Consider the following 26898-nt stretch of genomic DNA (forward strand, 5'->3'; position numbering starts at 1 on the left):
ACATAAGACCACTTTTGGAGTTAAACCCTGACAGAAAGCAGTCACTCCTGGACCTCAAGCTGAGTCAAAGAACGCATTTACACTCACGAGTCACTAAAAGACTCCATCCTTTTTTTATGATTTTGTTCTTAAGATGTTCAGTTTGGTTTGGATTAAAAAAAATGCATTAATGAATGCTAACCTGTCTGTGCTAATGCGGCTTTTATTTCTGTGTCGGCATGGCAACACAGTGAAAGACAGCTGTGGTAAAAACAAAGATGTTAGTTCTCAAGCCAGGTCAGGAAGACTGCATGGTGAAATCCCCGGGGAATAGGTGAAATAACACGGGAGCTGAGCTAACAGCTTGGATGGAAAAGGTATATGTCAAACCACTGAGTAAGAGGGGGAATCTAAGGATGTTAAGTGTCAAAAACTCATGGTTTTTATAGGCGTCATACTCAGTTCACTGCAGGATTGGGGTAAAATTTGAGTGTAAACCACTTGGTGTTAATGATTTGAAAAAAATTTCAGATGCGATTGTGCAGTCCAGCCGGACAATAACAAGGACTTGGCGAGCAACATCAGAGTAATGTGGTCTAACAGATCCGCCCAGGATGATCCTCAGCGTTTTGTGAAGATCCGCTTATCGGCCACTGACTGAAAGGAGCTAATTTAAATAAAAAAGAATTCGGCTGCATCCCTTACATTGGTGTTGAATAGCACACAAATGCACGGGCCATTAACAAAACCTAAAAAACAGGGACGTGGTTTTTTGGGGTATTTAACTATCCCAATTAACAGGGGCTTTTCTATCGCACCCCTCAGCCAAGGGCTTGACCTGAATTGCTTCGGTGAAAATATCCAACTGCAAAAATCTATAAGAATGAACAAAAGAGTTAACTAATCTGCTTAATGTCAATATATTCCTTACAGTGCTTTATAGAAGAATCCAGTATTTTGACTATAATTACTAGAAAAACTGTAAAAGAACACTGTATAGGTTGTACATTAGGCCTAGCTCATAAAAATGTGACATGAAAAAATAATCACAGTATGATATTTTTGTAGTTCTGTTACATTGCTCATCATCACTAGGCCTACTTTCATTTTCATTGAAAAGTTAATTGACCACATTGAAAGGACAGTAAATGGCTCGCCCCTAGTGAGGAACCCTGAATAAGTGTCTACCATATCCTCTCCACCTCCATCAACTGTAATTAAACGAAATGCCACTCTAACATTACCGTGGGTAGGAAATCTTTAACAGAGAAGACTACGGCAGATATTGCCACCAATTCTCCTCATCTCTGCCGGAAGTCATGTGTCATTAGACTTCGCTGGGAAACATCCAGATCTGAAGATTGAAAAACGATGGATAGCATGTGACTATGAGAAGCAATCCAGTGCAAGAGATCCTAGAGAATATGGGATAGCCGTGGACAGAACACAGTGGCAAAACGATGTTGACTATTCCAGATATTTAATTCAACATTTCTAACCTGATTATACCTCTTCCTCTGTGCTTTTGAATGTTACCCAGTGCAAACACAGTCTTCTGACAATCAGCCATCAATTATAAGGGTAATCATCACCCGAGTCACACAGCAAAAAAATGAACAAACACAGGTAAAACTGGCCCACCTGCGTCTCTGATGGTCACAGTTGGAGTGAATTAAATCAATTGGTATTGAAATCTGCTCTTGGTTTGGGATCATAATGACAATTGGGATACCATCATTTTCATCTTGACTTTATTTTTTGACAAGTTGTCAACCCTATTCAAGCTATTCCAAATATATCTGACATCTCACCCAGTGTCAAAACATTACTAATTAATGTCTTTGTTACTGCAGTCAGTCAAAAGTATTTACCTGTATTTGTTCTGCCCTACACACGGCAACAAAAAGTACACAGAAGCCATGGAAAATGTTGATGAATTCCACGCAAGCCCATATTTTTCCTTTGGCCTACATGCCTGAAAAACAATTTCTGATGCAAGAATTTGTTTTAGAAATATCATTTAACTTCCACTGACAATTCTGCCATTTCGTATCTATCAAACGGCATTTGATGAGAGGAAACGAGTCTTAGGTCGTCACAAAATGTTTAGCAAAAAATAAAATTAAACAAATAATCAACCCGCACAAGTGCATTAACCGAAATTAAACGTGTCATCTATGGGCAAAATGTTTGTTTTAAATAGAATATAATGCCTCTGCATTTCAGCTATTCTTACATAAATGCGATCTTCTGTCAAACAGCGTTCTTGAGACTTTCAGTCAGGTTCCGCAGGTTGTGAGGAAAGGACGTGACAGCCAGAGCTCCATGAACATCGGTGCCTTTGCCAGAGAATAAAAGGGACGCCCTGCTTGTCAAATGCTAACACGATCAGAGAGAAAGCCCCCTTCAGGATGAGAAGTATCTTCACCGCAACAGGGATACCATTCTTGCAACGTTGTGTGAATTTTCCACATAAGCCATACGGCATGTAATGTAATCGAGGAGGAAACAGATACCTATTGAACCTTTTCCCTTTTCCTTTTGGTACTGCACAATTTCTCGAGAGTTACAATTCATCATTTGAGAGAGTAATTTTCAGATATTCTTACTAAATCGTGTATTGTAATTTCTCTGTGCTTATCAAAGTTATTATCTCTCTATGCTTCAGTTACTCCACCCCACATCTAGATATATTTCAACATTATAAGATACTGCTGACAAAAAGTTTTGCAACAACATTAATGGTGTAATTAAGAGTCATTGTAGCTTATCGTGCTGTTAGAGAAACGGTGTGATTAAACATCCTGACGATACCGACTCAGTGAATCAAGAAATAAAAAAGTCAGTGAACACAGCCGCAGACACTGAACGCCAAGTGAATACCAAGACCCAGCCATTTTGCAGCGTTTCATTTTGTGCTTGTATCATTTATCTGTGCGTCCACAGTTTCTTTTGGCCTCACAAGGATGCCAAAATAGTGTTCTGCTGAGAAAAACATCCCCAGTGTTCCCTTCCCTGCTTTCCTGAAATAGCATCAACAAGCCTTAAAGGCTTGTCTCGTATAATTCAAAGAAGCAGGTATCTACAACAACATAGCTAAAATTATCTGAGTTCTTAATTTATTACTACACCTTTATGTGTGCCCTACATATGAAATCTTAGAGAATTAAAAATTGATAAAGGTGGCACTATTTATTTAATAGGGGGTTTTGTAGCAATGGGAAACTATATCTGGAAAAAGTGGACACGCAGCAATACTATATTTAGCCGGGTCTTGGGGAATGTCAAAAAGGAAATATTACAGCGATGTAATTTTACATAACATTAATATCCGAGTACACCGTTTCCGCTGAGGAATCTGATGAAAAATTTACTTAATAATTATATTAATAAAGCAGGAATCCGCTTTGTTCTTAAACAGCCATTTGTTCTTAATATTAATACGATGTATTTACATTACCGCCACACTACAATTTAAGTATGCATGTGCCAATGTGATGCAATACGATGTGATAGGAAAACAAGTCAGTGAACATTCACACATGGATTACACAAAATTACACATTACAAGCAATACGCCATTTCTTTTAAATGAAACCATTGAATAATTCATCTGAAGAAAGACGACCATTATCCAGCCTAGTCTAATCATAACCACGCCGTTTAACCACCACCTTATCATTACGTTTTATTACACGTAATTGTCAAAGATAAGTGTGCTTGATTTCTAAACCCTCAGGAAAGCAGCCACTTAATATTATGCACTGTCGGGTAGATAAATGGGCCAAATAGTTCGGGTTTCACTACATTTGCATTGCAATTGATTTAACTTTTTATTAGAAACTTTTATTTCAAACAAAGAATGTACAAAATGCATTGATTTGGCTTGGAAACTATTCTTGTTACTCTTCATATTGCAAACAGCATTGTTTTTTCTTTGCACAATTACGCGGCATTTCATGAACCATTCCATATTCACTAAACTGACTAATTCAAACAAAAGCTATGAATGTTATTCCTTAAATTGCTTTAGGGAGCATAACTTGTGTCTTACGCCATCTGGCGATCATTGCTATCCCGTACTAAGTGTTGAGTATGCAGATAACCGGTGCAGTATATATAACGGTGTCAGATCATAGATGTTCTGTGATAGTAGCATAATGGACAATACACTAGCACACTCTTCTCTTGGATCTTCACACCACTGCTCTTTCGTATCTTATCTGATACACTGGAGTGCGTAGTTTTATTTAGTGTGCTCACTCTATTAACCCTTAATCACGGTTATATAATGCAATAGGCTGCTTCAACAAGTTTGCGCATCCTTTCCTTGTCTGTGTACTAAGCCAATCTCTGTTGAATATGCAATGGAACATCATTAATTTTAACACAGGACGTGCACAATAATGCGTCTCAGTTTTTCGTTCCTCTCACCCTCAGAATATTATGTGAATATCACAACAAAGGGAGCGCGCCGCCTGCACGCTGTGCGTGACGTGCGCGCCGCGGGTTAAAGTTGACGCAGTGCGCGTGACGTATAGGGCCGGCTCCTCTTTCTTTTCTACACTTTTCCCCCTGCAGAGGCTTCTTCTCTGAGCACCGTCATGGCGAACGTCGCTGACACCAAGCTGTACGACATCCTGGGGGTGTCTCCCGGCGCCTCCGAGAACGAGCTGAAGAAGGTATCGTCTCTTACGACGCCGTAATGTCGGTGCCTTAACGGCGTTTCACGGCCAGCTCCCCGGTGCTGGGAAAGCGAGCGTCGGTGCCGTGGCCTACCCCGTCCACGGGCCTTGGCGGGGAAGCACGCAGCCGGCTCGATAGTCTGTCCTTTTAGTCTGCGTCTGTCTCACACCCCGAATGCTTTCACCTTCACTAACTGCAGAGTGTGGAAATTGGGGGTTATTCCCATAACACTCTTCGCTTCTCTGACAGGAGGAGATCGCGTCCTCGTTTACCGGTCATGTCCCCTATGTGGAGGGGACGGGTGCGTGGGCTTTTAATGCCGATGTAAATGGCTTAATCTCTAGTTATAACCGAAAAACACGGCTGATGGTGACGCACTGGGCCTTTAGCTATAAACTGTAGCCGATCTTGTTTTCGCTGCCGGGTCAGTTTGTGGAGGCAGGGGCCGATGCATTGGTTGCTAGCCGCAGCTGGCTAATACGCCGGCTGGGTACATGTTTACCTTGCGGACGCGGTCAGCCCGGCCATCGCGTCTGGTTTGACTTGTTTGATGGCCGCTTATATGGTTAAGCCATCCTAATGTGTGTTTTTCATATGTAAGGGGAATCGGCGTGACTTCAGCGACCGGCTGATCTATGACATTGCGGTGCCGATCGTTATATTAATGTCATTTTATGTAGGGACCCCTGGGTGTCACTGAATATTTATAGGGATAAACTCTGCCGTGTGGTTCAGAAAGAGCCGGTAAACAAGCCATGGAAGGCGGAAGCAAGGTCGCGATGAGGGCTATTGTCCCCCTCCGGATCACTGTGATCATCGCGGCTTGGGCCTTGCTGGGTGAAGGTCTATATAGATGAATAATCAGAAACCGAGTTTGGTTTTATGATTATATTTCTCGTATATATATTTTCCAGTCAGAGCAAATTACTGTACGTACATCATATTGTTATTCGGTGTCTTCAGCCTCTTGGAATATTACGGCTACTTCCGCCATCCTTGTAAAATCAACCGATTTCTCTAGATTTGTCAGCGGAACGGTTCTCGGTTATTCCAAACCTAGGTTATCCCAGTCGAGCCACGACTGTGACACATCGCGCGAATAGTCATTTTAAATCGGTATTTACACGATAACATTTTTCCCCACAGGCATACCGAAAGCTCGCAAAGGAATACCATCCTGACAAAAATCCCAATGCTGGCGACAAGGTAAATGTTTTATTTTTGTCTGTGATTTTCTCCTTCATTTTGGAGAGTTGCGAAGCCAGGATTAGACATTGCTTTGTTATTAACGATGAACTGAACATTAGTTGCGATTATACTTTGGTTTGACTTTTCCCCTGTTCCAAAGTATGCATGATGCTGAACAGCAAATACCAGCAAATCATTTTTCTATGATGTTCATTCTAAATAATAGCAGCTTTGTCTAAAATTGTCTGGTAGGCCCCTCGGTTACTGTGAAACCTTCCTGCTCCTTGTCTTAGTTTAAGGAGATCAGCTTTGCCTACGAAGTTCTGATGAACCCGGAGAAGAAGGAGTTGTACGACCGCTATGGGGAACAGGGTCTGCGGGAAGGTGGCTGCGGGGGTGGCGGCATGGATGACATCTTCTCCCACATCTTTGGAGGGGGGCTCTTCGGGTTCATGGGTGGCCAAAGCAGGAGCCGCAATGGCGGGAGGAGGAGAGGCGAGGACATGGTGCACCCTCTCAAGTGAGTCAGTCCACCTACTGCACTCAGCATTATGTCCTTAGCCTGTCAGGTTCTGTGTGTTTTTCTTTAGGGGTGGTGCAGTGGTTAGCACTGTTGCCTTATACCTCTGGGGCCAGGGTTTGAGTCTCCATGCTGGCTCTCTGTCTGTGGAGTTTGCATGTTCTCCCTGTATCATCTCGAGGTTTCCCTCAGGTACTCTAATTTCACCCTACAGTCCAGAAATATGCTGAAGTTAATTGGAGTTGCCATATTCCCCCTAGGTGTGTGTGTGTGTGTGTGTGTGTGTGTGTGTATGTGTGTGTGTGTGTGTGTGTGTGTGAGTGCTGTACCATGGGTTGATTATTCCCCGTGTTGTACCTGTAGTTTTCAGGATAGCTTTCAGACCCCTACAACCCAGTGTAGGAGCAGCAGTTATTGGATATGTATGGATGGATGTGTTCATTTAACAGATTTATGAGGAAAAAGTACATTATTAGTGTGATTCATTGTCGGAATTTACTATTTAAAATAATCTAAGGAGCCGCTAAGAATCTCACAGTAAAGATCTTTGGGGTATTTACTGGTTTTTGTGTTTAGAAGTATGTTCCCATGTGGAACATGGTTTGTAATTATCCATTTGAAAAGTATTGTCCTGTAATGTTGGCTCGCTGATAATGTTGTGAATCCCGGAGCTTTTTGAGGTCCATGTCAGCTTGAAACAAAGTAAAAGGATCCCTTTTGACCCCCCACCTCCTCAACAGGGTGTCACTTGAAGATCTGTACAACGGAAAGACTACAAAGCTGCAGCTAAGCAAGAATGTCCTGTGTAGCACATGTAATGGGTAAGATGGCACGCCATTTTGGGCTTGGGAAGTGTCCGTCAGCCTGGTCCTCGGGAACCTCCAGACGGTCCACGGGTTTTGCTCCCTCTCGGCTCCCTACCAGGGAGTGAAAATGTGAGCTGTCTGGGAGGGGGCAGAAACATGGATTGTCTGGGGTACAGCTTCCCCATTTCCGGGCTCTCGCCCAGTTCATCCTGTTTGTTAGAATATTAAAATTAACTTTTGCTGCCACAGCCAATCTGGTGTAAAACTGGCTTCCCCCCTCTCCCCACTCACAGTCAGGGTGGCAAATCGGGAGCTGTTCAGAAGTGCACCTCTTGCCGGGGTCGTGGTGTGCGTGTCATGATCCGACAACTCGCCCCGGGAATGGTCCAACAGATGCAGTCAGTCTGCACCGATTGCAATGGGGAAGGTAAGGCTTTTACATTAACATCAGCCTAAGGACTGTGTTCTTTTTGTGAATGTGAGCCGTGTTTAGTCCTGCCGGAGAGGCTTTCTCCCCCAGGTCCTTTTACGGCAGGCAGGCCACTGCAAAATTTAACAAAGGAGACGCCCCGCTGTCCCCAACCCCAGCCTGCAAATGTTAGCCAGTGCCTCATTTGATAAGTCCCACAAAATTGGCATATTTTACCAGGGGTGCCCCTCCCCCTTTGCTGTGAGACCCTTCCTTCAGCTCTGCTGCGGCACATGGTGTCACTGGTGCGTTCATGCTATTGAACCTTTGCTTGCAGGTGAAGTCATCAATGAGAAAGACCGCTGTAAAAAATGTGAGGGTAAGAAGGTGGTGAAGGAAGTAAAGATCCTAGAGGTCCATGTAGATAAGGGCATGAAGCACGGCCAGAAGATCACCTTCGGTGGCGAGGCGGACCAGGCCCCGGGGCTGGAGCCTGGAGACATTGTGCTAGTCCTCCAAGAGAAGGAGCATCAGGTGTGTGGAGGTGGTGGTTGGAAACGGCATCGGCGCCTACATTTTACGCTTTGACTCATGGCGCCCTTTGTCCATGTAGGCCTTAGCCTGTACTCCTGCTTTTGGTGAATGGTGCGAGTAACAGAGACTTGATTACCTCAAACCCATCATAATTATATTGGCATCAAGCTGGTGTCCTTGTGCACCTCCCTTTCTAGGCAAAGAGTTAACACCCTGGTGGCTCTCCTGCAGCTACTTCCTTTCTCCAGGATGCGAGGCCTGTCCCAGTTTAGCTTTCTAGAAGCCCGTAGCATTGCAGCTCTGCTTCCTCGTCCTCGGGGAGGCGAACCAGATAGCAGTGCCAGCGCGATGCCCCTGGGAGAAGGCGCGCCGTAATGCTGACCCATTCTTTGCGGTCCTACCCCTACTGCGTAGCCTCCATATTCAGCACCGCCGTGTGCTGAGAACTCTGATGACTTCGGTCCCTTTAATCCTGAGCGTGTGCTGTGAGGACTGCTGACTTTCCACTGCCATGTCATCTCCAGACTGTTAAAATCTTCTGCAGATGTCCTTTAAATTGCTTAAAGACACATGCAGGTGTCACTAGTCTGCAGTTCGACTAATCTAGACAAGTGATTCTCCCTGAGCTAAAGTCTACCGCCATTGCAATATAAATAAGTGAAATATACTGATGTTTTGGTACCACACACGGCCAGTAATTTCGTGTGGTTAAGATTTCTGTTTCTTTTTTATGCAAATAAGGAATTATTCCTTTATACTGGTGGGTCTCCACCACAGAGTTTCCTGCCCACTTTTGTCCTTTAAATTCATCTGCTTTGTTTCTTGTATTATAGACTTTCAAGAGAGATGGCAACGACCTGCACATGTCCTACAAGATAGGCCTTGTCGAGGCTCTCTGCGGATTCCAGTTTACATTGAAGCACTTAGACGGCAGACAGATTGTTGTGAAATACCCCCCCGGGAAGATCATTGAGCCAGGTATATGGGGGAGGCGGCAAGACAATGTTTTTCTTAAACAGTCGGTTTTGTCAGTTCGGTAATGCGGAGGTGAACGTTCATTCTGGGTTATCCCTGTCTTCTGTAGGTTCGCTCAGAGTGGTGCGAGGTGAAGGCATGCCACAGTACCGTAACCCTTTTGAAAAAGGGGATTTGTATGTTAAATTTGATGTGCAGTTCCCAGACAACAACTGGATAAGCCCAGAGAAACTTGCTGTAAGTGTCTCAGAGAATTAACTTGCGTGATATTTCATGTAAAAAAAACCAACTGAAAATGCACAATGTGTCTGCAAAGTTTTTGTACTGATACTGGATTTTTCTGCTCCGTAAACTGGCATTTTAAGTGGAATTATAAGTCATCAATGTAATTTGAAATGAACCGATTGCCTGTTCAGTACAGAATATCCAGCCCAGCTGTGTACACATTTTTCCTGCATTTCCTGTTTGTTCTTACTAGCTACTGGAGAACCAGCACTCGCCCATCTTTCCATTGCTTGTCCGGGACTCTCATTCTGAGTTCTGGTTTTGCATGTTCGATATTTGAGGCTTGCAGCTTGTCAGCCATGTTTGTGGTTACTATAGTGGAGACCTTCCTGTGATAAGCGATGTTTGTTAACTCTGTTTATGGTATACAGGAACTGGAGGATTTGCTGCCCGTTAGAGCAGAGGCACCCATCGTATCGGGTGACGTGGAGGAGGTGGACCTCCTGGAGTATGATATGAGCCAGAGCTCATCAGGAGGCCACCGGCGGGAGGCGTACAACGACAGCTCTGACGAGGAGAGCGGCCACCATGGGCCAGGCGTCCAGTGCGCCCATCAGTAATGCACCCCTCAGTATAAAGGCTTAATGAAGTGGCAGAGTATTTGATCTGGATCCAGTCTGCCATAACTTCCTGCCCCTCCCCACCTGGAATTGCTACCATCTACACCCCCTCCCACCAAACCCAGATCAGATACCCTTGTAGCTTCCAGCAGTCAGCAAGGTCAGAGGGTGAATGAAGCTTCTCTGATCGACATGTAACTTTTTGGTTCCTCACCGTATCTGCAGATTTAAACTAATGATGGAAACAGTGGTTATGCTTGGACTTGAACCTGAAGCGTGCCCCCCCCCCCCCCGGAGCCCAAGTCCTGACTACGCTATGGGATGTGTTCACATTTTTAGGTTTCTACTTGTACCAGTGCTTTAAGTATTACCATGTTTTCCTTTGTAGGTTTTTTTTTTTACGTTCTCTTTTAAATAGTGAGGGGAACCTTGTGTGTATACAAAGATTACTCAAACTATTGGCTGCAGTCAATGATAAGCCCATAAGCTGTATGTCTGACCCTGGTGCATGTTAGAAGACTTGTGCACTGACAGTCATTGGTAAAAATAAAAGTTGAACCACCTCTGGTCTCATGGTCCTTGCAAACGCATCAGTGTGTAAACCACCTTTACACATTAAAGGGTTAAGGTTACGTGCTGATCTCCCCCCCCCCCCGTGCTGCAGTAGACTCCTCTCCATTAGCACAATGGTGGTTCTTACCCTGGAAGACAGTTACCACCCCAACCTGGGAAATTGGTTGCCAGGTAAGAGCAATGATCGTGCCAAGTCTCCAGGGTAGCAATTGTCCACCTGCAACGTGCTTGATAGTAGAGAGAAGTGCTTCTGCTTTTAGTGACCGATGGGTAAAGATAAGGATATTGCCTCAGTTTAAGTATCTATGAAACCATCCAGATTTTTACTTCCAGTTGAAGGTCAAAAGGATGTGCCATATAATAAACTAGACAAAGTTAAAATCTTTAACTTTATTATTTACTGAAATTTTACAAAAATTATTGTTCTTCATTGGGTACTATTTACAACCTTTTTACACAGGTAATCCATCAATTCCTGAAAAGGGAGAATGGACTGGTTAGGTGGATTGAGTATACAGCAGGCACATGTTCTGACATGCTGGAGGGGGGGTGGAACATCACCCTCAGCTGCTGCATCTGCAAAACTGCCATCTCATCCAGCATCCCAATGTCAATGTGGTCTTTGACGTCATTGGACAGAAGCAGGGTCTAGATAGGGGAGGAGAAGTTGGAGCTTCCATAATTAGATTGGGGTACAGATGGGCTATGTTCAGCTTACCTCGCCACAAGAGGTGGATACTGTAGCCGTAGCCATCAGAGGAGAGGTGCCGACAGGGTCCACTTCACTTAGCAAACCACTGAGGTGTTTGGATCTTTAAGACACCCAATACAACATTACTTTGAGCATCGTGTCCCCTCCATTGATATGTAGGGTCTGCTGTCCTAACCTTTTCTGGGTTTTAACAGAAGTGGGGTCACTGATTTTGGCAACACACCCACGAGTCCTCTTAGTAGAGAGAGTTGTGGCTACCCTGGAAAAGCAGCATCCAATAGGTGTTAAAACATGCAGGGCAGTTAGTTCTAGTGGACCTGGCCAAAGTGTTACCTGGGGGTCTTGAAGGAATCTGGTGCATTTGCAAGTGATCTCGACTTGGTCATCTGTCAGACAAGAAACAAGCCTTCAAGAGAGAGTTCCACTTCCCCCAAAGTATGCAGTACACACACACACACCTGAGATACTTCCTTTGTGGCCTTTTTGCTTTGAACTGACAAAGTTCTTTGCAGTCTTGGAGCAGATGCATTTGTCTGGCCTGAAGGGGGAGGGGTGGTGGATAAGGATTTCCTTTGAGGAAATTGTCATCGCCACCTCATGAAAGGTACCTCTTTTGCTCGGCTTCCTAGTCAGGGGTTGATTGATCTCTGTAGACTCGTTCTGGGTAGATGGCAGATTGTGGCCGCAGGTTTTAGAGTGGAAACACGGTCACTGACGTAACATCTTACCGCACAGCAAGCTGTACCTTCATCGCAATGGTGACTTCTCCAACTGGAGTATCTTCCTCTAAAAATATTATACATTTCAAAAAGTTATAGGAACGATTATTCACTAATCATCATGCGTTCCAAGTAACACTCGTCGACTTACCGCACATCAGCTCCTTAATTCCGGTGCGCGACATGGCTGGCGGCATCTTCATCATTTCCACCCTAAATACCCGCTCCACAGTGGCCAAGATCTGCTCCATCTTGCCTTCCATCTCATTCATCCGGTCCTGTGCTGTTGTCAGAAATCATTTCGTGTAGTAGGATTTAACACAAAATTGAACTTTTACGAAAGAAGGCGAGACCACAATAAAACGACGCCTGCTAGTAGGGATTCCAGATACCTTCTTTTTCAAACTGCTGCGTAAAAAGCCGCTTCCTTTTTTCATGTTGTTGTTCTTTACTTAACTGCCCTTCGCCATCCCCTTCAGCCTTTGCGCTGGTTTTCCTGACCTTTCTCGCCGGCATACTTACTCATATCAGCCACTTCTCTGCGTCTGCTGCTTTAACTACACTATTTCCTTTCCCAAAATTTCGAAACGGTGTGGTCACCAGGTGTATCGTATTAACTAACCAGCGTTAATCTTTTGGAGGTTCATTAGTATTTATTTATTTATTTCATGTATCAAATTTAATATCAACCGTAAGTCACAGAACTGCAATAGCAAGTGTGATTAATATCATATTCTTAAATTGGGCTATTAAGCTTACATATATCCTCCACACGATGGCGCTATAGCTCTCTTTTTTAAATCACGAACTCTGTGGTCTACGAAGTTTTCCCAAGCACTTGGCATGAAGAACATACCCCTAGGAAGTTTTAAAATAAGTGACTTATGTCGGTCAAAAGTTGAAGAGATGTTAATTTGTAGAGTGGCACCACGGTCAAATTTAGGGTGAACCAATTTATTAAGCTTGCTATTCAGCAAGGTAGAAAAAAAATGTATAGATACAGCCGAGTGACCCCTGCCTAAGACATCCCATCGCTTTTGAAATTGTATCTATGTGTATATTGTATCTATTGCACGATAAAACTATGTAGGAACGGCCACCGCTGGCGCCGCCGATCAAGCATTGCAAAACATCTCATCTTACATGTCACGGCGGTGTTTTCATCTGCTGGGAAAATGTGCTTAGCTTAATAGATGAATCTGCGAATTAGTCATCCGGGCGTTCAGCTGAGGTTCACAGCACAAACTCAATCAACAAACCTTGTTAAAAATGGGTTTTAATCAATTTAGGGGGAAAAAAATATATATCTACAAAAACTTACATGAGAAAGTAAAACAAAGTAATCTTTAAATAGGGTTACCCCCCAAAACAGCGTATTATACAAATGCTTTTATGAATGTTACTGTGTTACTTTGTCTTTTTAGTTTCACATTAGAGTTTTATGAGAACGTATTACATCTGAACAGAAAACTATACATAAAGTACACAAAATAATGTCCTACCATAACTGAAAATTCCTCATAGTTTAATAGCCAAAGTCAGTCAAAGTAATCGACCTGCCAAAGAAAGGCATCATACCAGAAACCTAAGGCAATCATTCCTATTAAAAGTGTGACTTCGGGTTGTTTATGTTAACTGAAGGTGACCACCACCGTTAAAATGGTGTTTTTATGCTGAAAAGCGATATAGACAACATATTGCATAGATAATCGCTGGGCGATGGTAGCTATTCCGTCTCTAGGTCTCTTAACAATGTAAGATGCTTGCCTGATTTTTCATTGCGGTTATCTGGCTTTTTGTTATCGGAGTCACATGACCAAAAATAAAAGCCCAGCATTGCGAAACACAAATCACAGAGCATCACACTTAAAAACAAAACCGCTCTTGCATTTTCCCATTGCAACCAGTACATGCTAATTGCGACAAACGCACCAGACTTGGACACACGGTCAGTTCATCTACATGCTTTGGCAGAAGACCCCTCGCCTCGGCTTCCAGTGCGATTCCTCAGCTTATAGACACAAGGGGGCGCAGATGAGTTGACATGAGCAAAGGGAAAAAAAAAAGTTATCGGACAAAACAAGAGGGACTTCTGGTTTACGCTTGAGAAATTTTCAGCTGTACCATCAAGCCATGTAAAGTGCACCCACTGGGCACCGGCAAAGCAAATACTCCATGACAAGTCTGCAGGTCAACCCAGAAAGTGTACAGGGCTGGTGGTGTAATGCCAAACGCGCAGATGTCAATCCATTGCACTTAAGCTGTGAGCAATAACCCATCACAAGCAAGTGGAATACATCACCACAAAGCAAACGTGAAGCAATCCATCTCTAACGTGTATAGAACTCAGTGATATTATAACAGCCTGAGGCGGTAATGATATAACCACAATGTAAACAAAATAGTCTTGAAATCAAGTTTTCATTTTCTCATTCAAACCGTATATACATAAAAGCCTGTGATTCTATGCAGTACCGCTCTCAGAAACTGCACCATATTTCTGGTGTTAATCTACATATTATATATTTTAATTATTGCCACAATGACCCGGATGTCAGGCTCTTCTGCACATTAAATGCTTTAACGTGCTTTTGGTACAATTATAATTGACCATAGGATGCACTGTCCAAATCCCGACAGGATCTTAATATTGACAATGTCAAGGGGTTGAGTTTTGAGGCCAGATTTAAGATTGATAAGGAATTATATGACACATTTTTTTTTAGCTTTGCAAGGGCTGAGAGGATTATACAAGTTACATAAAAAAATAAGATATGATCAGCAGTTCATGTTCTCCGCTAAGGCCCCATACTTTTTTGCGTGCTGTACTGTGAACATCATGCAAAGGTCCTTAAATCACCTCTTTTTCGGCTGGTATTTTCTTTCCTCAGTTTGCAGATCCAAGGCACATTGGCTCTCCTGGCTAAACTGCAAACTTTCCCAAACGTATCAATGGTTTTAAAAGGCTATAGGAGCACGCTGATGGGGAGGGGGAACGGGGCCCAGGTTGCTATGGAAACTTTTGACCACACACATTCCCTGACTAGGGGAGGTGCGCCTTAGCCTGTCCGCTTGGGCTTTTGTCAGACGACTCCCCCAGGGCTGTGTATTTCTGCAGGAACTTGATATGGAAAGCAGCAAGCTTCTCCAGAAGCAGCTTCAGCTTCTCTGTAGTTGGTAAAATCGTCATTCTATAAAGGGGGGGAAAAAAACAGGCATCCGGATATTTAGGCAGTTCTCCAGAGCTCCGCCTGTCAGCGGATACAAGCCATTTCTGAAAGTTTTTTTTTTCCTAAACCCCTTGAAACCGGTCTATCCGTCACCACAAATGGTAATTATATCATAAACAGGTTCCATACAGCACTACCCCAATGCGCTGGATGTCAGACCTGACTTATAAAAGCCTTCCTACACCCCTCCACCACAGACCAAACATGGTTATCTATGATGCGGTTGGTTTAGTTCTAATAATGTTAGTTGTGACGCTGATGGCTGGCCTGGTTCAGTGCCAAAGGGAGATGAACGATATGGCAGGTCACCTGAAGTGGAAGGTGTCCTCCCTCTGGCCAAAGCCACTTCCGGGAACAATGCAGATCCCAGTATCCTCCAGCAGACGTAGGCAGTACATCATGTCAGGGGGCATCCCCAGCACCTGAAAGACAATCCCGCCCCACCTCCATTATCATGGGAATCCCCAGGGAGTCAAAACCCACGAACGAGCAACATCATGGCTGCTCGACGCTGGCGGAAACCAACATTGGCTCAAATATTTGGTCAAGCCGGTCACAAACGAAAGATAAAATGACTGATGCAAGTACAGTCAGTCTTACTACAGCGTGACTACTGGTTCCTGAAAAGCCTTGCATCCATAAAAATTGCGTGCCGAAATGCACAAATACAATGGGATAAGTAGATAAGTAGAAATGGGATAAAACTTAGTAACTAAACGAAGTAAGTAAACTTAAGCAAAACTCAGGAGACTAAACGAATTAAATGATAAAACAGTCATACCAGCAGCTGATCATGTAATTCCGGGCATTTTAAATAAGAAATAATGCATGAATAAATAATATTGTAAATCTCTCCTATGGATCTTATGAGGGGGCGGCATGGTGCTGCATGTGTGAGTGTAATTGAATGTAAGTGAATTAAAAAAGGGTTTTTTTATATGATAATTTGTCAAATTCTTTAAAATTTTTTAAAATGACTTTGACCTGTGCAATGCATGGATGTACTACAAGTTTGATGCTGTTTGAACAGAAACCGGTTCGACCAATTCACTGAAAAAAAAAATACTCAAGAACAATTTGTTGACGTCGCTGTTATTCCCTTGAATATTTGTATTTGCGTGCAAATAGCGTTTCTCGCTAAGATCATATCTTGTCGTAGTTCACATAGTGCTTTCCTCTCCGACTGAAAATCACCCAAATACAAATGCGATTCTGTGTTGTGTTGGACTCGGGTACTAAAACATCAGTCGCAGATTTGCGGTGTGATGCCAGCAGGACTGACTGCAAGCTCAATTCAAGTGTTTTAACCACGGATTTTAAGTTAGAGGATGATTTCAGAAAACTGGACATAGTACAAAAAGTCTCTCACCAACAGAGCAGGTCTCCCACCCTTCAAGTACGGCTGAGTACTGAAGCCCATGACTGAATTACTCTACTTACTGGCAGCACCCTGGGTGTAACTTGCTCTGTTCTCTGCAGCAGTATTACAGGAATCCAAAAAGGCAGTTAGAATTCACTAATGCCACAATACTCCCCCTAAAGCAAAATGTCCTGCCAGCCGACTCCAGTCTGGTTCTACAGGTTGGGTTTCAATGTTGCTTTCAGGGTCGGGTTACATTAAATCTCGTACCCAATACGAGAGAGATAGTGGTGGATTTCTGAGTAGCTCATTTTTGGGAAATTAATTCCTTCCAAGTGTAAGACATATAAAAAATTCAGGGTACATCTCCTGACCAACAATCACAATGATTGGGAGATCAAGAATAATTTTTTATTATTTGTTAATACTTTTATTAAGTATTAACAGACAAACTTTCCAGATAAATCAGGAATAGCAGGGAAAAAGGGAACATAATTCAAAATTGCTTCATCTTGTTAATTCCAGTGACAGTTACAAGAGTTTTGTGTTCTTGCAATGTTCCTAAAGCTTTTATAAAGAAATTTAATTATTATCATATAACTTCCAGCAATGCTTTTGCGGTCCTGCTTAAAGGCTTGAACTGAAAAACAAGTCAATTGGTCTTTAGTTTATGTCATAATTACTAAATTTAGATGGTCACGAGAATCCAGGGACGGTACAAGCGACAGACGCGAGGCTGATTTTCATATTGATGTACGACTCAGCACCAGTCAGTGTCGGATTTCAGGAAGTAGAACAGCTTTAGTTCCACTCCAGCTGAAACTTATGTCGTTTGTTGAAATGTTTATTGGATAAAGACCTGAGTGGACACAGATGACGGAATAAACAGACCTTGGCCTCCTCCACGGCTTGGGGCGGGATGAAGATGCGGGGGAAGGCGTACATGGCCCCCTGCACTGGGTTGCACTTGATGCCGGGGATTGTGTTGAGGATTGATTCGGTCAGCTTGGCCTTCTCCGCCAGAGTGCTGAGTACAGAGGTCTTTTCCTGAAGAGACAGAGAGCTCACCAGCCATTTCAACTTAACACTTCCTCAACTGCAGCACAGTTGTTCAGGCCAGCAAGGGCACCAGAGATGGCAGTGACCTTTCCAGTCAAGCTCTGTGGAACCAGACAGCAGAACAACCAACCTTGTGGAACTGCAGGAAGGAGGGCTCCCCTGGCCGGGGGGGGTTCACGATGATGTCCATGGCGGCCTGTCCGGACACCGGAGGGCAAAGACGCACCGACAGCAGCTTGATCAGCTGGGCTTTCACCTCTGGGTCCATGTTGATGACCTCCATGTAGCCACCGCGAAAGCCACACCTGGAGAGGAGTAGGGTTTAGTGCATGGGGGGTTCTGGGGTCTATGCCCTCCACGAGCAAGTACAGTACCCAGCCTTACAAGACTGTGCCCAAACCCCTAACTGATCGATAATCTGGTCTTCTACTGTAATTAAGGCAGTACATTTCCTGCAGAGAAACGAGAGATATGTATGTTTTCTACAAATTGGGTCATTTATAGAAGACACAAACGGTTAATGGACTAAGAGGTGCCGGACGTCCTTAGGGGTCTGCAGATGGGTGCTGACGCCTGGACGCTTCAGTAACACACGAAGCTGCAAACACGTGTAAAATGGACATCTACCAAGTAGTAAAATAACATAAACAACGTAAGTGAGACTCAAATTATGGCTTGTGGAGATCAGATTCAGCCAACCCTAGAGATTATTCTAGACCAGCCATCTGTGAAACTGATACCCAGGAAAAAAAACACGTGCATGAGATATTTCAGAGTTCCACCACGTGACCTGGCAGCAGAGGGTGACACTTACTCCCCCGTGTAGCCTTTGGAGGTGGAGTGGAAGGATGCTAGCTCCACATTGTTGAAGTACTCAGGGCCCATCTCATAAAGGACCTTCTTAAAGGAGTGGAACTGGCAGGAGGAGGAGTAGATGTTGTCCTGGTACACCTGTAACGTCACGGGGCCATCAGAGAAGCAAAACCATCTACAGCCAAACAGAGGCCTACAGGCGGAGAGATGCCGAGTGCCGCTACACGGACAAAACCGAAGAGGTCACATGGAAATGAAAAGCAATTACCTCATCGGCCATGACGAAGAGCTTCTCTTCATAGGCGAAGTGCAGGACGTCTTCGATGCATTTCCGGCTCTGAACCTGACCTGAGGGTGGAGGGGGGGGTCAAAGGTCATTTCCAGCCAGCAGAAAGTGACATCACCCATTAAGTTAGCAAACAGAAATCGCAAAGTCCAACTTGTAATTGAGATCTATGTGCATTACTGAGTATACTGCAGAACCAACACATACCAACAAGGCTGGGCGACATCTCAGAAGGCAGGGCCAACCTACACTAAGCTGATGTTTATATAGCAATCTGCCTCCTCCAGTCTAATGCCAACTTACACCCTGTTTATTTACCTTTTACCTTTTGAGATCACATAGTGTTTGGATTGGAGGAGATGAGTCAGAAATGACAGTATCACTTACTGTATTATGCATTAGATCTGCTGTCTTCAATAAAGTATGTATATTTCTGAGGTCAAGTTAACCAAATGTTTTCGGTCATTGGCTATTATTAACAAGGCCAGTCATCATTTTGACAGATTAGAACACTGAAGGTGATGGACCATAACTTTAAGTAATTCACACCACTGTCCAGTTGATGGCGAGTCTGCATATTATTAGCTATTGTGTAATCTATTGTCTTTTATCTCATGACCTCATTGTCTAGCTGGCTTTAGCCATTGCATCTGTAGGTTACATCACACCGATAGCAATGATCTTCACCAGTGCTATTCATGAAACCACTACGGTTGAGAAGATGCTGATCACATACCTGCACAAGCTAGATTATTCTGTATTTTAATTATTATTAAAAACGAATTTTTACAAACCAGTGTATACACACTTCTAATTCCATGCATTTTGGTTTCTTAAAGCTACAGTGTCTTATTTTGCAACAGCTTTCAACTCATTGGCAAAGGGCGGTTTCACACCGCAGAAGCTTTTAAAAAAACTTCCTGGTTCTGACATTCACACCGCAGGAACTTGGCCCAATTGTAGTTCTCCAGAGGCAGTTCCAGAACCTGTTTTTAGTCCCTACACCAGACTAGATACTTTTCATTCAAACACAAACTACCGGACATTGCACTTACAGCGAGTGTTGATTGGTTGCCCACAAGCACCACAGCTAAAACTTACGGGTTACATGGAAAAGAGAGCAAAAAATGAGCAGATGAATTTCTGCATCAGAAAATTTGATCGATACCCAATATACTTCTGTCTAATATCACCGGTGCCAGCGGGGACACTTACCAGTGCTTATTAGCGGGATAACATTACATCATTTTTTAATTTGGTGAAACCAAAAGATCAATCTGCGGGCCAGATTTACTAATGAAATATAACCATCACGGGTCATATGACTAAAATATAAATAAAAGGCTGCATCCCATTTTGATTGCGAGCGCTCTCCCCCTCCCCCCCTTTAACCATTTAACAAAACAACTTGTCAAACCCCCATTGTTTTTGGGTGGTGGTGTAGTTTCCAATTATGTGTGAAGTTTAATCTACGAGCTTTTTGCATCTCCCACACTTATTTAGCGTCAAGCACCCAGTTCTTGTTGTGCAGGATGAAAGCGACACATGAAAGTGACCAGAAGCTTCCAGTCTGGGGCTGAGGAGGCCCAGGCACTGGAAGGGAGCAGGTTCAGGACCTTTGATGGGAGAGTGTCTACACTGAACAGCACAGGCCCTCAAACCCCAGCTGGATGTGGCAGAGCTGAAGTCAGCCGGGTCCTACAATCCACAAATGCTGGAGAAGAAAGGACTCCATTGAATTGAGGTGTGAGGCTACACCCCAGCACTCACAATAGGGTCACATGAGAGAGGGGGCAGGCTGGAATGCGGTCTTGGCGCCCTTTAGATTTATGTTTGATGGGTGTGACAGCAGAACTACAGCAGAGTTCCAGGAAATGAGAGAATCTAGAGTTCTCTGCAATTCAGGACCTGTCTGCGAAGCTGACAGTGCTGATCATCTGGTATTTCTCAACCCAAAACTATTCAGTTCACCTTTCAGGTACTGGGCCCACCTTAGATCCCACCCCTCACACCTCACTCACTCCCACCACACCTGTAGGGTTCCCTGGGTTGATGATGCACAGCACTTTTGGGTTGCAGTAGTGCTTGGCCTCATGGAAAGCTCTCTGCAGCTCGTTGACATCCAGCGCCCAGCAGTGGTCCTCGTCCAGGTAGTAGTTGACCTGCACGGCCTCCAGCTCGGAGATTGCTGCCGAGTACAGAGGGTACTGGGGGATAGGGATCATCACGCCAGTCCGGGATGGACCCTGCCCTGACACCAGCAGCTTCAGGATGCTCTGTCACAACACAGGAAACGGGTGAAGCGGGCAGTCCCAAAAAACAAAGGAAACACCAGTCTTCCCTCTCCACAGGCTCTAAAACAGAATAGATAAGTGGCACAGCAGTGAATATGCACCCACCATGATGCCATCGCTGGCTCCGGTGGTGAGGTAGACGTTGTCCCAGTTGCAGGGCACTCCCTGATCCCGTTGCTCCACATACGTGGCGATGTCTTTCCGGATGCAGTCCACACCCTGGCTGGCACTGTATGAGCCTGCAGGTCAGCACAGAAAGAGCTTGCAATTACTGCAGTGAACAGGCAGGTGGAGCAGCAGTTAAGGTAAAGGGACAAGGCTGTGGCACTACAGCTTCTAGAGTTTACAGAGAGTTTTGTGGAGTGACGCACCCAGTCAGTGCTATTTCTGCGGTTGAAAAACTTTATTATTTAGATAGGTCAGCGGACAATGGCCAGACTCATTAATGCTAATAGAAAGGCCAAAGTGCAAGAATAAGAGCTTTGCACAACAGTTGTCTGCAGAATGCCTGCTTGCTTTGAATGCACAGCTTAACCTCCCTTGATGTGATTCCTTTCCATATTAGCTATGTATACCTAATAAAGTCCGAATGCACACAAACAGCATAAATGCAACAAGTTCAACTCTGCCTTGCTCTGCGAATTTCTTCTTGCATATTTCACGTTGCACATATCCATCCCCCTAGTGTGAAATTACGCCAAACTGCCACCCATCTTGGCCACTAACAGCTGGCTTGGTCTCCTTTCTTTCCTTCTCCCATTTTTCCCTGTGATCAATTTTAACAGATCTGCCAGTACGCGTCCTTACTACTGCTCTACGTCGACAGAGACCAGGAAAGTTCTGCAATTCCCATATTTGCAGAAGTAACTCGTATGGGTAATGCTTACATTTTTAAATGCATGTTTTTCTTCTTCATTTGAGACGTTTTTAAGCGAATCGAGACAGGACACAGGCCTGCAGCACGTGTATAAACATGCGCACAGCACACACCTAAGCTCTCTCCCCCACAGCCCTGCAGGATACGCCGAGCGCGCTGTTTGGCATCCTCCGGGAAAGAGGGACTCTCCAGCAGTTCCGGACACGTGCAGAGAGCCACCACCTGAACAGGGGAACAGGGGACATCAGTCAGCACAAACTGCTCCCTTACGGTGAGAGGTGAACGCAGCAAGGCAAGTTCAGACAGCAACAGGCTGGAGCTGGCATGCATCTTTCATGTCAGAGAAAATGTGAGAGCAGGAGTGGGGGAGGAGCATTGCAGAAGAAACCCTGTAACCAGCTAGCTTCCTGAATTACATCCTCCTTCTGGCCGACGGGAAACATAACACACGAACGATTAATATTGCGACAATTAAATCACACTTTCCAGCACATATGCCTGAGACCAGTCAATGTGTCATTGTCCTGTGGTTTTCCAGTTTCTCCTACACTGTCAGCTAGAACCCTCGGTGACCCGAGGCTACGTTCACGCATTCTGGCATGCTGCCAGGCCAGGCTATAAAAACACCCCCGTCAGGGCCTTTGTTCCAGGGCTGATGAGCCTCCTGAACCCCACAGCAACGTGGAGAGTTATGGTAGCAAACAGTCCCCCGGCCCCAGACAGCCCAGAATATCCTGGCTTAAAAGTGACCGTTTCCACGCGTTTTCCTTTCTTCCCCAGAGCTGATGGTGGGGCGTTAAATGGACAGCTTCGTTTCGGATTATTTTAGGCGCCCTTTCTGTTGCCTGGAAACAGGTGGCGAGTGCCAGCTAGACGAGGTCACTCTGTTTCACTGGATAAACAGAATCGCTGGTCCAGCCAGATGACCTCACGGAGAGACAGGCCACCTTTTGGCAAATTAGGCAAGAACTTCACCAGCTAAAAATAGCCAGCATGTCTGCCGGGACGTGCCACACTCCATTTAGTGGCTTTTTTCGCTCTTTATAGATACAGCTTTCATTTAAAAAATTTCCATGGGTTAATGAGAAATTCTTTTTTGCCATAAATACTGATTTTGGTACTCAGCTAGATGCCTGTTGATAATTAACAACTTCCTCTACTAAACTAATTATAGTTCAGGGACGCCTGAGAGACTGGTGCCCCTCACCGAGTCGTGATGCAGTAATAAGGAAAAGGAGAGATCCAGGAGCCGCTCGAACCCGGCACCCACCTGTCGCAGGAATGTGATTGGCTGCTGTCCCATGGCGTGTGCGTCCCCGATGTTGGCCTTAATGACCTCTGCAAACGGCTGCTTCATCCCCTGAAAGACAGAATGCCAGTACAGTTCAGGTGTAATTTTCCACTCCGTACAGCACCTTCCCCACTAATTGGTGAAATTCCAGCACATTCCGTAAACTTCACATCCAGAATCATTGCCATTGTTCGCTGCTTGGCCGTAAGTCCTCTAAACGTCAAGCGAGGTCCCTTTCAGTGGTCACACTAGGCTCACCCTTCAAGGACCCACATGCAGACTTTAAGGGGTCACGTAAAAACAAAGCGTGGTCCAGACAGCTTTCGCGAAAGTCGTCTTGTACGCCCATTACATACTTAGCTAACCAAAAAATGGCCACATGTAGAGGTGAGACAAGAACGGTGAAATTTCGTTAGCCATGATCTCTAAGGACACTTTGTCTTCATTCCCATTAATTCCTGAATAATGGGTATAAAAATTCACTTAAGGGGTCAAGCACTTCAGCAGGTGTTTGACCATACAGGGCATCCCGGGATGGGATAAAACTTTCTCGAGACGGCCACCTGTTATGGTGCTATTTTCAGTAGCTGCTGAACTGCCGTGGGGACACCGTAGTCGCAGCCAAGGCTAGCGTGCCAGAAGACGGGGCGCGGAGATCTACATGCACACAGAAAGCTGCAGCCTCATGGTTAAGCGAATACAAGCACTGTCGCAGCTCAGCATCAGGCAAATTCACCTTTCTCCAGACCCAATAGCACTGTTTGCCAAAGATATACAACGTCCTGAAGGACTGAATTAATGCATTCGACCATAATGTGTGTGAGTGGAATGATGTCAGGTTAAAGAAGGGCTTAAATCACGGAACTTAAAGCTAGGAGGCATCTTCTACACCTCAATCTAAAGCTAAGAGTATTACTGGTACAACGAACAAATGGCATCCGAAACAGTATAGGACTGAGAGAAGTTGAATTTTTCTAGATGCAGAAAGCATCCCACTGGTGTAACTATTCAAGGAAACGGACTGTGACGCATCCTTGATAAATAAGAGACGACTCAAAACAAAGCGTGAAAACGCCACTGAGATGATGTCTCTCCGGAACACACCAGTGTGATTAGTGGTTGTTTTGCCGGCAGCCCACGCAGCCTCACACGTGGAAGCGACACCTACTGCCCAACCAATCAGGAGACGCCGGCCGCCCTTGATGCTGCTTCCTGACTGATGTACCTTCGGCTGATGCAACATCTCTAAACCGAGAAATACCCAAATGCGGCCCCTGATACCCGCTGGCACTATAAATTTCAACATATACGTGGATTAGATTGTTGCCCGGGGGAAAGATAGCCAGTCACTTTTGTCAAGATCCCTTATCAATAACCACCAGCATCGTTTAGATTAACGCAGCCGGCGCTCAATACTCACGTCCTGCAGACCCCTTTCCAGCTCCACGGCTTTGATAACGATCGGCCCCCTGACGGCGTACTCCACCGCCTTCACGTTTGGGTTCAGCGTCTCCATCGTCAGCGTCCTCTCCCGCACCTCGCCGTTCCTCCGACTCTCCACCGTCGCCTCCGCCGTACTGTAGCGCTTCGAGCCGCCGCACTGCCTCGCCGGTCCCTGCGCCTTGAACCGCACTGTCTGTCCGCCCCGACGCGACTCAAAAGCTGTCCCCTCGATCTGGACTCGCTTTCTGCCGAAACGGCCGCTAAACAAAAAACTAGTCGACAGACGTTGAAAACGATGCATCTTTAACGTTAAAAAAGAGATGGTCCTCGAGATGAGATAAAAGCAACTTAACAGCCCTAAACCGGTGCCGATTAGGGTGAATCAATGAGCCCGAGCAATTAAACTGGTATGATCACCAAAACGCACACCTATTAAAATACAATTTCACAGGCACAGTAATCACTCAAAATGCCATGCTGCAGACTTCTCCCTTGCTGAACCCTAACTGCTCCAGCCGTGATCACCAGTCAAAATGATATTACTCCATGCCAGCCTTGACGGGCATGTGCATCTCCCCGATACCACTTCGAAGCGGCTGCATGGGCGTTGTAGTTTCAGGCGCCGCGATGCCGCTCTGGTAGATGAAGTGAACTACACCCAGCGCTTAATATAAGGGATACAGTATTTTTATTATTGAAGAGTCATTTCTGACGCTTCTCCGCCCTCACCGTCACGCATGTACGTTAACCCGCGCTTTACTGTTTATTTTAAAGGAAGTAAAGACAGTGTAACCATCGGGATTCAGGCATGAATTATGTGTATGTGTGCGCGTGTGTTGTGTGGGTTTGCTTAGATCACATTTGAGGACCAAATTGTCCCCAAAGTGTAGTAAAACCTGAAATTTCCCTACTTTTGGGGACACTTGTTCAGGTCCTCATTTGAATAACCTCGATTTTATAAAAAATCCGTGAATGCAATCAAAAAAGTAAAAATGCCAAAAGTCTTGTATTTGCGTTGGTTACTTATGGTTAAGTTTAGGGATGTGTAGAGGTTAAGGGTGTCGTGAATGGGATTAGGGATTTTCCCATAGAAATGAATGGACAGTCCCCATTTAGATAGTAAGACGCAGATGCAGGCGCGCGCGCGCGCGCGCGTGTGTGTGTGTGTGTATAGTCCCTTTAGAGTGATTTTGGATTTTTATGGAGCTGAGTATTTAACATTACAATTGCAAATTTAAATGAAATACCCGTCTAAAAAAACCCGCTAGGTTAGAAACATGCATCATTAAATGCAACTTTAGGACTGTACATTAAATCAATTTAGCTTGAATTAAAGCTAGTATTTTTACTGCTAGCTCAGTATGATCATATGGATTTTAGGGTCGTGATTCACATTTGGATGATTGGGATGTAGAGCATTTTGCTATCCTAAAACCTAAAATCCAGAACCTCATTATTATAACGTTTATAATAATAATAATAATAATAATAATAATAATACAGCTTTATGTATTGCATGGTGAAGATATATTCAGGACCTGTGTTGATTCAATTTTCAATTCGGTTCAATTCAATTGTATTTGTATAGCGCATTTTCACATTACATTGTCTCAAAGCGTTTTACATTACCCATGCCCAAACGAAAATGTTGATAATAGGATTAACTTGCCCCGGATGTATTCAGTTTAATATGAGTTTTGATCATGATTAGAGGCGTAGGGGCGTGTAACCCTCAATATTTCATTTGGATTAATTCATCTCATCAATAGACCTTTGTATTTAAATCATTACGTTGCCCTCTCTCTCAATATCACACTCTCTCCTACGCCGTTGATCGTTAATCATGATCAGCGGCTACGATCACGTTTAAATCTCCCAGCACATAAACCAGGCTTTACTTTCTTAGGTCATGTGGTACTTGGAGCCATCTACCGAACATTGAGACGTACTGCATCCCTACTCCTTATCTTTATCTCTTAATTAAAATTATTCCCACTGTTGAAGATCTGAAAGTTAGATGGTTGCGTAGATTTTTTTCTGGTGACTGAAACAATATTTTCGTTTGTTTTTCGTGGTGTAATCTACTTCATCTTAACATATACAGAGAAAATCATTTGATATACCACGTTTGTGTAATTTCTGCGTCACAATTGCCCTAAATGACATGTATATTACATTTGTAAACTGTCGTGTATACTTTTAAACACGCATAATTGCGCAGAGGAAAAAAACAAAGTATAAAACCAAATCTAATTATGGATAAATACAATTTATAAATTCATACAAGAAATTGCTGAAT

General features: G+C 44.3%; 3 protein-coding genes across 3 annotated transcripts; 1 reads left to right on the forward strand and 2 right to left on the reverse strand.

The window, feature by feature from the left end:
* Nucleotides 1-4501: 4501 nt before the first annotated feature.
* dnaja2a (DnaJ heat shock protein family (Hsp40) member A2a) lies at nucleotides 4502-10505 on the forward strand. Its single transcript, XM_049031380.1, has 9 exons — nucleotides 4502-4661; nucleotides 5812-5871; nucleotides 6147-6373; nucleotides 7114-7194; nucleotides 7473-7606; nucleotides 7926-8122; nucleotides 8956-9100; nucleotides 9207-9334; nucleotides 9754-10505. The coding sequence occupies exons 1-9, from the start codon at nucleotides 4584-4586 to the stop codon at nucleotides 9940-9942; spliced, it is 1239 nt and encodes a 412-aa protein (XP_048887337.1). The 5' UTR covers nucleotides 4502-4583; the 3' UTR covers nucleotides 9943-10505.
* Nucleotides 10506-10890: 385 nt separating this feature from the next.
* Nucleotides 10891-12536, reverse strand: cdca9 (cell division cycle associated 9). Its single transcript, XM_049030879.1, has 10 exons — nucleotides 12339-12536; nucleotides 12098-12229; nucleotides 11973-12013; nucleotides 11836-11887; nucleotides 11686-11765; nucleotides 11561-11613; nucleotides 11403-11486; nucleotides 11234-11327; nucleotides 11077-11163; nucleotides 10891-10990 (listed from the first exon to the last, which is right to left on the reverse strand). The coding sequence occupies exons 1-10, from the start codon at nucleotides 12460-12462 to the stop codon at nucleotides 10943-10945; spliced, it is 795 nt and encodes a 264-aa protein (XP_048886836.1). The 5' UTR covers nucleotides 12463-12536; the 3' UTR covers nucleotides 10891-10942.
* Nucleotides 12537-13206: 670 nt separating this feature from the next.
* On the reverse strand, nucleotides 13207-25270 carry gpt2 (glutamic pyruvate transaminase (alanine aminotransferase) 2). Its single transcript, XM_049030877.1, has 11 exons — nucleotides 24577-25270; nucleotides 23136-23225; nucleotides 21979-22087; nucleotides 21094-21227; nucleotides 20727-20970; nucleotides 18677-18756; nucleotides 18410-18546; nucleotides 17726-17900; nucleotides 17428-17583; nucleotides 15486-15598; nucleotides 13207-15137 (listed from the first exon to the last, which is right to left on the reverse strand). The coding sequence occupies exons 1-11, from the start codon at nucleotides 24898-24900 to the stop codon at nucleotides 14990-14992; spliced, it is 1710 nt and encodes a 569-aa protein (XP_048886834.1). The 5' UTR covers nucleotides 24901-25270; the 3' UTR covers nucleotides 13207-14989.
* Between the last annotated feature and the right edge of the window lie 1628 nt (nucleotides 25271-26898).

Source organism: Brienomyrus brachyistius, chromosome 11 (genome assembly GCF_023856365.1).
Source record: "Brienomyrus brachyistius isolate T26 chromosome 11, BBRACH_0.4, whole genome shotgun sequence".
Classification (NCBI taxonomy): domain Eukaryota; kingdom Metazoa; phylum Chordata; class Actinopteri; order Osteoglossiformes; family Mormyridae; genus Brienomyrus; species Brienomyrus brachyistius.

Bases quoted from the DNA above. Each gene is read 5' to 3' on its own strand.
- dnaja2a (XM_049031380.1), top strand. From the start codon at position 4,584: ATGGCGAACGTCGCTGACACCAAGCTGTACGACATCCTGGGGGTGTCT. The intron at 7,607-7,925 runs GTAAGGCTTTTA...CTTTGCTTGCAG, and splicing joins CACCGATTGCAATGGGGAAG to GTGAAGTCATCAATGAGAAA. The intron at 9,101-9,206 runs GTATATGGGGGA...TGTCTTCTGTAG, and splicing joins CGGGAAGATCATTGAGCCAG to GTTCGCTCAGAGTGGTGCGA.
- cdca9 (XM_049030879.1), bottom strand. From the start codon at position 12,462: ATGCCGGCGAGAAAGGTCAGGAAAACCAGCGCAAAGGCTGAAGGGGAT. The intron at 11,766-11,835 runs GTACCTTTCATG...CTCCCCCTTCAG, and splicing joins TAGGAAGCCGAGCAAAAGAG to GCCAGACAAATGCATCTGCT. The intron at 11,328-11,402 runs GTTAGGACAGCA...GGTGTCTTAAAG, and splicing joins TCTGTTAAAACCCAGAAAAG to ATCCAAACACCTCAGTGGTT.
- gpt2 (XM_049030877.1), bottom strand. From the start codon at position 24,900: ATGCATCGTTTTCAACGTCTGTCGACTAGTTTTTTGTTTAGCGGCCGT. The intron at 23,226-24,576 runs GTGAGTATTGAG...TCTGTCTTTCAG, and splicing joins TGGAAAGGGGTCTGCAGGAC to GGGATGAAGCAGCCGTTTGC. The intron at 20,971-21,093 runs GTGGGTGCATAT...GTGTTGTGACAG, and splicing joins GAGCCAGCGATGGCATCATG to AGCATCCTGAAGCTGCTGGT.